Source organism: Topomyia yanbarensis, chromosome 3, assembly GCF_030247195.1.
Source record: "Topomyia yanbarensis strain Yona2022 chromosome 3, ASM3024719v1, whole genome shotgun sequence".
NCBI classification, from domain to species: Eukaryota; Metazoa; Arthropoda; class Insecta; order Diptera; family Culicidae; genus Topomyia; species Topomyia yanbarensis.
The window spans coordinates 366,168,977-366,181,639 of record NC_080672.1 but is presented as its reverse complement, the minus strand read 5'-3'; the positions used below and the strand labels follow the sequence as shown (position 1 = coordinate 366,181,639).

The 12,663-nt window shown below is 44.1% G+C and overlaps 2 protein-coding genes across 6 annotated transcripts in view; one reads left to right on the top strand and one right to left on the bottom strand.

The window, feature by feature from the left end:
- Positions 1-12,663, top strand: part of LOC131688459 (neurabin-1) — a 277,301-nt gene that overhangs the window by 111,151 nt on the left and 153,487 nt on the right. The gene's annotated exons all lie outside the window — the stretch shown is intronic.
- On the bottom strand, positions 9,496-12,510 carry LOC131688468 (uncharacterized). The gene is made up of 5 exons (XM_058972746.1): positions 12,205-12,510; positions 10,974-11,354; positions 10,735-10,906; positions 10,569-10,648; positions 9,496-9,934 (listed from the first exon to the last, which is right to left on the bottom strand). The coding sequence occupies exons 1-5, from the start codon at positions 12,470-12,472 to the stop codon at positions 9,747-9,749; spliced, it is 1,089 nt and encodes a 362-aa protein (XP_058828729.1). The 5' UTR covers positions 12,473-12,510; the 3' UTR covers positions 9,496-9,746.

Genomic DNA, 12,663 nt, shown 5'->3' with positions numbered 1-12,663 from the left:
GTGTCATTTGTGTGATCTTTGTTATTCCGATTACGGTATTTCATATTATCTGATAGGGTTACTGCCCTGCAATTATGCAATTGCGCATCTGGGAATTTAAGTCCCCACATATAGACGAACCTATCTAGAGGATACTAAAACTGGAATTGCTCCTAACCCTGTAGGGTAAAGAGCTATAGTTTTATCAGTAGGATTCGTTATTCTTTCATGAGTGAAGAATCCAGGCAATTAGCTATTTTGTGTTGTGATTTTTCATTCATTTACCAACTTTTTAGATGTTTGGAACAAATCTACTCGAAATTCTATAAAGTTTTGAAATAATAAAATTAACGCAACTTTGCTGAATTAACAAGACGTCTAATGGTTCATGTGTTATGATTGTTTAAATAATTAAGGTAAAGTGCCTCCTCAATAATTGGTTCTCTTGTATTATCCTCCTATGTATTAATTTTTAGCAATTGAGCTGTTTTAGAGTATTTTAGAACATTTTATGGCGCGCATTTTCACAGAAGCGTTTCAATCTGTCTCGTTAGGACTGTTTTACCCGATTTTCAGAACAAAAACTTTTTTTTTTGTTCGAAGCTGTCGATTCCGTATAAATGATTACAGTTTTATTAGTTTTTGTGGAAAAACTGAGTGATCGTTATTCCCTCCCCTAGGTTGAGGGGTTTGACGGTATTGCAAACATCATCAAACATATTGCGTGCATAAGTACTACAGAACCACTGAAAGACAATTGCTTTAAGATGGTTATTCCATTACGTCTCGATCGTGGCGCATCGAGAAGACCGAGAGGGCTTATGGGCCTTTTTATGTTTTTGGTTTTTTCATACTCTGCACCTGCCCATACTAACGCTCAACCACTATCATGTACGCGCTGACGTGGCCGGCTCGACGTGGATTGACTTTTGCTGTGGGCCGTGTTTGATGACATTGTTCCACAGTTTAATGGCAGTGTTGATAGACGGCACAGTGGCACGACTTAGAACAAAAGGTGGACTAAAGTCCAAACTTTTCCGTATCGGTTCATATAGGACGTTTTTATGTAATTTTGGTACGCTGAATTCGTTTTCGATATTAAAACAATTCAAAAATGAACATTTACTATTCATTAGGGTGTCTCAAAAATATATTTTTTTCTAAATCGTTCTTAAAATTTGTGTATATTAATTTTCGTGTGCTAAATCGTTTTTGATATTAACATTTGCAAAAAAAAAATTTCATTATACATTAGGGTGGCTCAAAAATAATTATTTTGTTGTGAAGGTTCAAGTTTTTTTTAAAGACATTTTTGTGCGCTGAGTTCCAAGGTTGGTTATAGAAAATAGAAATTAACTTTACTACTCATTAGAGTGGCTCAAAAGTAAATATTTTGTCTTTTATAAATATTTCTTTCAATTGTAATATTGAAGTTTGTTTTCCGTATTGAAACGAATTGATTGACATCTCATTGTGGGACTTTAGAAATGACTATATTATTTTTAAGGATCAAATAAGATGTGATTGTCTAATTTTGGAACGTTTAATTCATTAGTATTGGTATGAAAACTACATTTTTTTTCATTTTCAAAACAAACATGTAGAGCGTCTTAGTGGAATATTTATTTATATTCACTAATCAACAAGATGGTTAACGATTTTGTTTTCGCAGGTGTGTTTTAAGTTGCTTAGATTGATTATTTCATACCTTAAATTAAAATAAATCCAAAATCCTTTTTTCGCGTATGTGGTTCATTTAAAAATGGTCTTATTTTATTTGGAGAATATCGCATACCCTTAAGCTATATCAGTGCTATGAAAACTCGGAAAAAATAGTCCCACCAAATGACTAGAACTCAACTGTGTTCACTAAGATTAACAATTATTGCGTAAGTTAGCAAAAAGAGTTCATGAAGCATTTCATGACACATTTGAGATGGTTGAAAATATTTACTGAATTTTAAACATTCTTAATTCCTTTATCACTTAAAAACCATACTTCCCACTTCCTTACTCTTGATCACTAGTAAAACCCTTGTAGATCATGCTCTAAATGTTATTTGAAAGTTGTGCATAAATTAGTGTCATTATTCTAGTCATAAAGTGAATATTCAAATTAAATATCAGTAATAACCATGCGTCTCCATTCACAGTTTTTTCAAATTTTGACTGCTTATCGCAAGTTTTCGCAAAACTAGCATAGGCTCATTTTAAAGAGAAAATGAAAAGCTTTCGAATGAGCATAGTGTGATCGCGGGCATTCACGGGCGTCGTTGTTGTTATCGCTTTAGAAGTTCGAATTCAATAAAAATTTATGACAAACAGTTATCTAAACACTAACTAAACCAACTAGTGACTTATTTTTGGCGATTTTACGATGTAATTTTATCACACGGATAATTTTGGTGAAGTAATGCAATTCATAAAATCAACCGTTTCTTTGAAAAATGAGAATAACCGTATATAGTTCCTATGGTCAAATTATGCAAAAACACTAGAGTTATGCCCTTCAAACAGCTGTCAAAAATTCATTTTGCATTCAAATCACCTAAAATCTCGTGAAAATAATAGCTGATGGCTCAGCTGATACGAGAAAAATACTAGTGAGAATATCGCATAACCTTCTTATATGGACTTAAGTCCGGGCTCGTCCCACTGTGGACGGGGCTCACAGTGAGGGTCATTGTGTTTCCATTTATCGGTCGACTTCGTCATCGTGCACAGGTCAATTAAATTAATTAAATAATTAAATTTATTTTATAAATACATAAGTAGAAACCTATTAGTTGTCATTTTGTAATAATTGTAGTTTTTAGTACTAGTGTACAATTGTTATGTGCTAGTCGTATGTCTATTGAACTTCGCTAGCGAATGACGGATCCCAATAGTAGCATGTCCGTAATAACCTACGAACTTGGAACTATTGAGAACCAGAGCTACAGCCCTGGTAAATGAGGATGGTTGTGATGATCTAGGCCGTAGTCATCACATAAAGCAACAACGGCAGCTGATTTTCCCTCGAAGGTCAGGGGCAAGGGCAAGACGGCGCCGAACCTGAAGCGACCTAGGAAGTCACCAGGCGAGGGTGCAAAAAGCAACGCCAAACGGCGTGTAGCCGTGACGGCCAAACGCCGTTTGGGCGATGTAAACCGGGGTGCAAATGACCCCGCCGGGCAGAAAAAAAGATACAAGCAATCCGGCACAACCGGGACAGGGGAGCGAAAACCCCTGGAAGTCAGTAGGAGGAAGCTGACGCCGAACGCACCTCGACCCGCAAAGAAGGCCAAGGACAGGGGCGAGGCCTTGTGGGTAAAGACTGACGAGGACAAATATGCTGACGTCCTTAAGTCAATGCGGGCGGCCTAAAGCCTTTCGGCCCTCGGGCAGGATGTGTGCAGCGTGAGACGCATCAAGATCGGCGAAATGCTCTTGGTGCTGAAGCGAGGCGCACAATCTAGTGCGGCGTACAAGACCTTGGCCCAAGAGGTCCTGGGTAAAGGCGTCCAGGTGAGATCATTAGGGGCGGAAGTGACTCTCCAGAGTGCAAGCAACTGGACGAGTTCACGACCGCAGACGATGTCGTCGCTGCCGTCACAGAACAATGTGGCGCAGTAATCGAGCGGGCCTCTGTGCGCTTGAGAGCGGCACTCTCTGGCACGCAAGTAGCCTACCTCAGGCTACTGACTGCGGAAGCTAAAAAGTTTACCGAGAAAGGAAAACTGAAGATCGGCTGGTCAGTATGTCCACTTAGCATACCGCCTTCAGTGGATAGGTGCTATCGGTGTCTAGAATTCGGCCACAAGTCGTACGAATGCAAGGGAATAGACAGGAGCAAATTATGTCGTCGCTGCGGCGCGGAGGGTCATAAAGAGCGGGGCTGCACTAAGTCGCATAAATGCCTTATCTGCACCGCTAAGAAGCAAGCCCGTAACCATGCTATGGGTGGACCTTCGTGTCCATTCGGAGAGGCCAATAAGAGGAAGCCGTGAACGTCACACAGCTAAATCTTAACCATTGTGCAGCTGCCCAACAGCTGTTGTGGCAGTCGGTCTCGGAGTCGAGGACAGATGTCGCTCTCCTATCCGACCCGTACAACATCCCTGCCGACAACGGCAATTGGGCGTCGGACGGGTCTGGGATGGCGGCAATCTGTACAACGAGACGGTTCCGGTTCAAGAGGTAATACACTCCTCCGCCGAGGGTGTTGCGATTGCCAAGATCAATGGTGTGTTCTATTGTAGCTGCTACGCTCCACCAAGGTGGCCCATAGAACAGTTCAACCAGATGATCGACAGGCTCTCGTCCGACCTAGTGAGTAGTCATAGCGGGAGACTTCAACGCTTGGGCAGTAGAGTGGGGCAACCGCTGTATAAATAGCAGGGGCCAAGCGCTACTGGAGGAGCTTGCGAAACTCGACGCTGTGTTAGCCAATAATGGCTCCGCTAGCACATTCCGTATAAACGGGGTGGACCTTCGATTGACGTAACGTTTGCCAGACCGGGTCTGGTACCAGGCATGGAATGGAGGGTAGACGAGGGCTACACCCATAGCGATCACTTAGCAATTCGCTTTAGGATCAACAATGGTGTGCAGCATCCGAGGGCGGGTGATCCCAGTCAGGTACGCGGGTGGAAGTCCAATCACTTCGACATCGCAGCTTTTACCGCGGCCCTGGGACTGGAGGCCAACACCGACAGTCTAAGCGGGAATGCGCTGGTAGCCGTCCTATCACGCGCGTGCGAACCCACTATGCCGAGGAAAACCCTGCCAAGAAACGGCAGACGCCCGATATACTCGTGGAGTGCCGAGATTGCAGCCCTATGATCAGCCTGCCTCAGAGCTAGACGTAGGATGCAAAGAGCCCGCCCCGAGGATGCAAGTGTTTCGAGCTGCGAAATTGACCCCTAACAAAGCCATTAAAAGCAGCCCGAGAGCGTGTTTCGACAACCTGTGTGAGAGTGCCAACACGAATCCGTGGGGTCACGCCTACAGAATCGTGATGCCCAAGACCAAAGGGGGCTCTCCACCCCCAGAACGGTCTCCGGACTGGTTGGCGAGGATTATCGAAGTACTCTTCCCGTCTCGACTCACAAGCCCCTGACCACCTGCACCACAAGACAGTGTGGGCGCGGCCGAAATGGTGGCTCCGGTGTCGAATGAAAAACTACTCGCAGTAACCTGGGAGGTTTATGGGGAGTCAATCCCTGAGGTAGAACTAACTGCAGAACACGCGATCAACACGGTGGAGGAATGGATGAGCGCGAGAGGCCTGGAGCTCGCTCAGCATAAGACGGAGGTAGATATCGTCAACAACCGCAAGTCGGCACAACATTCAGTTATCCATGTGGGAGAAGTTGAGTGCGGGTCAATGCTCGGGATGATGAGTGGCTTGTACTTCTCCTTTTCCGAAAAACGTTGCGAGGCTCGTTCGCGAAGCACATGCAGATAGCGCTGAATGAACGTTGTCACTCGGGGCAGCTTGGGGTAGTTGGCGTAGCGAGCCAATAAATCGGTGCAGAAGCTCAGCTGTGCCGTGGTCATGGCGACTAGTGGTATCTTGCGTCCTTCGGCGGACACTTCAGGAGATTCCGCTGCGAGTAATGTCGAATTTGGCCAAAAATCCAGAGACCTTGATAGCCACGATGTGCTAGTCCACCTACGTGTACATTTGAAGATATCGGTACGACTTAATTCACGGGAAATGTCGTTAGTAGGGTTGTCGACTCCAAGAACATGCTTCCAGTGGTTGAGATCGGTTAATAACTGTATCTGCGAGACCCAGTTTGCGACAAAAGTCTTCCAACGACTCGGGTTCCCGCGAAGCCATTGGAGAACATGAGTGGAACCACTAGTCCGAGTGGATCGAAGATTTGGGCGATGTACATCACCTTGAGTTTCGTCAAGACGGTCGCGGCTAGCAGTAACTGGACCTTGAATCGGAGTATGTCCAACTTTGGCTCTCAAATGAAGCCGAGCGTGGAGACGGCCTGGTCATCCTGAAGATTATGGAACGGTACATCCTCAAGAACCTCGGGAGAATTCGACACCCCAGTGGAAGCTAGCATTGCCGGTGCCTCAAGACGCAGCTTGATAGCGGATTCTACGTCTGGCGTCTCAGAAAGAAAATCGTCGACGTAGAAGTTTTCCGCAACTGGCCCACTCACGACTGTAAGTGATACGACTGCCTGGTATCCTGAGCAATCCGCTGTAGAGTACGCGTAACTAGGTACGGAGCGATCGCTGTTCCGTGCGTTATTGTCTGTAGCTCATCCGTAGCGATGGGTTCATCTGGGTCTGTACGCCAAAAAAATCGTTAAAACGGTTGATCATCGGGGTGGAGGAATACTTGTCTCATACTCATCACGATGGAGAGTAGATCTTGCTGAACTACGGGTCCGCCCAAAAGCGTGTCGTTCAGCGGATATCCTAACACCATCTTGTAGGACGCATCAAACACGGCTCCAAGCACCTTCGTCGTGATACCCGACACCTTGAAAATGGGATGATGTGGGAGATAACAATGAACCTTCACGTCATCTACAGGGTCGTCGAGCCTTCTCATATGACCGAACTGTAGGTAGTCGTCCATGAAGCGATGATACGATTCTTTGGTTGCAGAATATCGTTGCAAATGGTACCTCAGGCTGTGAAAATGGCGTTCTACTGTGGCTCTGGAGGCCTCCCGTACCTCCCAGTCGAATCACGTTTGACTGTACTGGAGTACAACTCTGCACATCGATTTTCTTCGGGAGAATGTGTAACACCAGTGGAAATCGCTTCTAACTCCCAAAACCTTTGAAATGTGACATCCAAGCCTTCATTGGTATTGAAGAGATTGCAGATCTGGGGAATGCAGGTAAATCCATTGGACGCGAAACCAGAGACCATACATTCGAATGGCGTGTCGACTACCCACGGAAGACCGTTACCGAGCGACATCTTCCTACCGGTATGAAGTTCCCAGAAGGCCTTACTTCCGATAGCGAGGTCATTTCTTCTTGGGACATTGAACTATGGATCTGCTAATCCAATTTGTGGGAATTTACACGGCGACGCATTGATCGGCACGGTCGGCAGCTCTGCGGATGGCTGCTTCAGAATGAGAAACTCTAATTTCGTGGACAATGGCTGAGTTCTCGATTCAATTTTCACCCTTTGCGTTGAGAGACCGATTCCTGCCACCGAAATGCTGAAGCTCAGACAGTTCCAACATAACCGTTTTTGCGAAACCAGCTCTTGACGCTGGCGAGCATCCTTTCCTAGGAACACTGGACAGTTGCGGAGGGAGTGGCTGTCTGAAACTGTTAGCTGACATGGAGAATCATGTTTGGACGCAGCAGCTGCGTTAGCAGCGAACTTCACCTTCGTGCCCTTCCAACTCGGGGAGCCAGTCACCTTCGGAGGTGCCAGTTGCGGCGTATCTGGTCCCACAGAATTGAGGACACACACCCGCTGGTACTGGAACTCAACCAGTTCCTCCTTGACTTCGTTCTGGCTGTTCGTTTTCTTCTTCTAAGCTACCAGTGTGGATCAGTTCAGCTTGTACGACAGCATGTTCACCAACGGCGTATCCCAATGCTTCACAGGATTTTTTCTTTATCTGTCATGCTGTTTTTTCTTTTATTACTATATCTTAAATTAGATTGATACTAACACAATCAATTGCATTTTCTCTCATATACATTCACAATTTCTATCATTCCAAACGTACAAACACTCGTGACCTTCGCGATAACACAAACCTGGTCACAAACGCGAACATGCAATTGCCGTATTTCACACATACTTACGCCCACGATCTCGCCAATAATAAAACACCCTGGTAATTAAGTGAACGTTCTAGTAAACTTCCAAAAGCGATTTGAAGCCTTAACCAACCGTTCGCGCGATTATGAATCGGCCACGTCCGGATGCCCCTACCCTCGATCCTAGCAACCTAGACTCATGCCACCAGTTGAACCGATCAAAAACAATGTCGCTCATATCCATTAGGTAACACGTTCCATGGCGACATGACCGGGAACTCTGGTGATATGGGGAATCTCAGTCTCGTCTAGCATTCAGCACGTTGACATACAATCGCTTAAGACCTTCGTGATCATCCACGCACACCAAAGTCCGCGGTCTCTCTGACATGAAAACACCCCGATGATCAAGTATATGTTTTAGCACTAATAGACTTATAAACGCGGTCTTAAACCCCCATGTTCACGCGTAATGCATCGGTCACCTCCAAAATACTCTACCTGTGGGCTTAGAAGCCTTGATCCATGCCTTAAGATGGACCAATAAAAATGACGTTCGTATTCACTAGACAACTCTTTCCTTGGCGACATGACCGGGAACTCTAGTGATATGGGGAAACTTACTCTTTTTTTGCATCTGAACTATACACTAAACATTAAGTATCAGATTCAATGTTCGCGCCCGATCATTCAAGAACACACGCGAATATGCGAATGACCACACAGTTAAAAAATCGAAATTACATACACGCTAGCACACACGACAAGCACGTTAACATATAAAAACTCGAGCCCTTCGGGATTATCTACGCACACCTACACCCGCGATATCGCAAACAAAATAACACCCCGGTCAGTAAGTTAACGTTTTAGGACTTTTAAATTTTTGCAAACGCGGTTACAATAATGAATCTACAAACGCCCGTATTCGCCAGATCATGAATCGGTTAGGTCCGGAAGTTTTTACTCTCGGCCCTAGGAGCCTAGGCCCATGCCTTCAGTTGCACCAATAAAAATATGACACTCATACCCACTAGACAACACATGGTGACATGACCGGGAACTCTAGTGATGTAGAAGAACTCACTCTCTTCTAGCATCTGCACCGTAAACCGAAATTGAGGATCAGATTCAGGATCCGCGCGCGATTATCCAAGGACACACGCGAATATGCGAATGAACATACTATTATAAAATCGAATTTATACACGCGAAGTCACATACACGCTCGCACACGCGATCGAATACGTTAACTTACAATCGCTCGAGCCCTCGCGATGGTACACGCGATCGAGAAGTCCCTACGTCCGCACATATCTGAACCGTACAGTGAAATTGGCCTTAATCAGTGTTTTAGTGGGTGACATTTCCCGTCTCGTCTGCAGTCGTAGTGACCGTAGATTCTGACGGGGATCCCAGCCGGAACCCCAGCTCTACAGCTCCAACGTATTTTTTTTACAATCCAAGTTTTTCGAATAATCTACGATTCACTTCGACAAATCAAACGACGTGAATGAATCCGATTATCTTACATGTCACTAAAAGGTTGGATTCAAACCTTTTAGTGACATATTAGTCGGATGCAGCCTATTAACTTTATTTAAAATTGACAGTTTTACTTATTAGAATAATTTCAAAATCTAACCACATTTTGTTAAATATCATAATTTGCAAGGTAAACCCCAATATCGAGCACAAATACGTAATCCGACGTTAGAATAAACTACAATGGAATATCATTCGGAACCAAAAAACAATACATTTTTCATCAACTGTCATATATCATATATTACATACAGGGTGTTTGGATCATGGTTAAGAACCTCTCGAGGGATGATTGACTGTCTTATTTGGAGAAAAGAATCGTTCTACACATTCCATCAAATCTCAGCCGTTACTAAGTTATTGAAATTTTTGTGTTAAAAACTTAGTTGTCTTAAAATAGCTCTAACTCAAAAAGTAGGTAGGTTCTTAATCATGAACCAAACACTGTATATCATTCGTCTGGCAAACCAATACCCATCACGCAAACATGTACTGACCACACTCGGTATCCGAACTGACCTGCGAGGCCACCTCGAATCCATCCCGATCGACGCAGAACAACTCCCCGTTCCGATCCTGCAGTGTCTTGTAGTTGCCGTTTCCTTCGCACAAGAGTACCATATCGATGCCAGCTGCAGCAAAAATTTTCTGGTCGCGTGCACAATCTGTTCATTGGGATAGAGTTAGTTCGTAGTTCGATTCGTCACACCAACATGATCAGCCTCATTCCGCTTCTACAAGTGATTCGTCATAATGCAGAATATCCGGATTAATCTCGGATTCTATAGTATTTTAAATTGAGTCAAAAGTCATAATTTACAAATTCTGCTAAAATTAGCACTACTATTTTCCACGTGGGTTGGAAAATTTACGACGTTTATCCTAACAACAACACTCATAATCGAGGGTTGACGCACTTTTCGTTGACTCATAAATTGATTTGACAAGTGTAAATTGACCGATAAGACAGGGCACAAAGATGGTCGATTAATGTTCGGAAAAAGCAGTCCAAGCAAACCGTGCTGGTGTGTGGGTGGGTGAAACTAAACAGACACTGACTGCTACTGCACGTTCTACGGTTTTGGGTTCTACAGCACGAATGTTTATGTTTACCAAATAACGCACGAAAAGGAGGAAGGAAAGTTTTAGTAAACATCTCAACAATCAGAGCTCGCTGTGTAGTGTGTGAGTGGCATGGCAAGTGGAAGGCGAATTCGTTCTTCGATGTGAAGTATACTTGTAGGCGATTTGCGACCCGATCAAGTGTTGTGAATCATTGAGACTTTTCGTTCAACTTACTGCAATTCATGGAGCTTAGCTTCAGGCTGCTCGTTTGAAACGGTGTAATGCGCTCCCCATCACGCCAGGTGCAATATGCGCTGAAATTGAAATTGTATTGCCAGAGGCATACGGTGAGAATAAATTCAATATCACCACGCCGCCTTTTGGTGACGGTCTTACTTACATGCCACGCTGAATTTCGTACCGCCCGTAGCTGCCATCGTAATCGCAAACCGTATCCGTATGAGTCACATTCCTCTGCCCGTGGATGGCAAATTTACTTCGCATTAGTTTCTGGGCGAAGGATTCGCTTTCGCACTGCCGTAGATACTGGTCCCCGTGAAGAGAACGCTTATCTAAAATGGAAAATTTGAAAGTAAAACTATCCTATCGTTATGCATTCAGTCGTCTTCAGCCGCTTACAGCAGGGAAGTTTCTTCCACAGTGCTTGCGAAACAATGGGAACTTTTGGCCAAGGTTCACCGGTTGCCGGATTGGCACACCAGCACACACCGCTGTCACACTGCAGTTTTTCGAAATTCCCATTCGGTGCACAGTGAAGAGTCACGTCGGTTCTACCGTTGGCTTCCAGGTTGGATCTAACGCGGCTGCAAGCGCAGGTCATGTCGTTTGCCTTTCCCCGCCAGTCCCAACCGAAGATTCGCTCACCGGTGGCTGAATAGCAGAAGCAGCGTCCTTGCAAACGATCTCCCCGGCACTGTTTGGGGTGGAATTGTCCCGCCGAGTCACAGGCTGGTTTCCAGTGCACCTGCTGTGGGACGTGATTCGTTGACAGGCAGTTTGCTGGGGATGGGTCGGAATTGTAAATAGGTTGCTGATTTCTTGACTTTTAGAGCGTTTTTGTTTTTTTTGCATGGTACAAGCTTAAACCAAAAAAATGATTACACCCAAGTTTATATGAGTTTAGTTTGTAGTGTAATGTCAAAACCAAGAAAGCCCTTTGGTAACTACAGTTTGACAAACGGCTGGCTATCATAAACATTTTGATATCTAGATTTCTGTCAAAACAATCAACACGATGATTACCCAAGATTATTGAAATGTTCGTGTAATGTTCATGTAAAGTGTTTCTTATTTTAATCAATTGAATACTTTATGGTGACGTCACAAATAAACTCGAGTGTTCATTGTTGACAGTTCGCTTGTATTGTTTACATTAACGTATGGCATTTTCGATTTTGACAGTGCACTACGCCGGTCTAGTCGGTGCTACACTCATTCGAACTTGGGTGTAATCAGTCTATCTCTTCTTTGCACTACACCGGTGTAGCACCATGAAGAAACGAAAACGCTATTAGAAAAATTCTGTGTGATATGCTTCGAGCGAATCCTGCCAATTTTTCTAGGTTCATGTGAACAGTATTTGTAATTTGACAAGAAAATCAGGTTAACTGTGTCAGTAAAGAAACTAATGATTGCATTAGATAATAATGGTTGTTTCTGCGAAAGAACTCAAGTTCAACTACACTTTTTCTAGTACCGATTCGATTTTCTTCACTCCTGTCATGGCCACAGAGAGAGAAAGGAAACATACGCCCGATTATTTGATAAAGAACAAAAACAACTTCAAATTGATCTAAAGAAACAAGCCAGTGGCTTAAATTTCCGATAATCTTCACTATTTCAGACTCACCTGGATTTATCCTACAAATTTCTCCCGTGCCGCAAACCAATCCAGGAGCGCAGGGATTCTCTCCATCACAACCCATTACATTTAGCCCTAAACCTCTGACGCATCCTGGACAACACCCACCCAGAGAAGCAGCTGGTGCCCAATATTCGTCTTTTGCACATTCGAAGCGAGAAATGCACCCAAATATACTTTTGCACGGATTTTGCTGACTATTCTGAAAACTTACAATGAAAAGTTGAAAAAATGACAAAATTAGTATGCGAAACATGATTGCTATCCACCGAACGGATTGTTGTTACAGCGGGTTCAAAGTGACAACTGGTATACTTTGATTGCGGCAATCCAAATCATTATCACACTATCACATCTACCGGAAATAGTGACCAAGATAGCGATATAGACCATTATGATACGAATGCAGTTTTGGATTATGGATATTCACACATACTTCGTCAATAC

What these genes read in the sequence shown, in the direction of transcription:
- LOC131688468 (XM_058972746.1), bottom strand. Translation starts at nt 12,472, where the DNA reads ATGTTTCGCATACTAATTTTGTCATTTTTTCAACTTTTCATTGTAAGT. An exon ending in AATTTGTAGGATAAATCCAG is followed by an intron (nt 11,355 to 12,204) that starts GTGAGTCTGAAA and finishes ACCCATCCCCAG; the next exon opens with CAAACTGCCTGTCAACGAAT. An exon ending in GTGGAAGAAACTTCCCTGCT is followed by an intron (nt 10,907 to 10,973) that starts GTAAGCGGCTGA and finishes TTTCCATTTTAG; the next exon opens with ATAAGCGTTCTCTTCACGGG.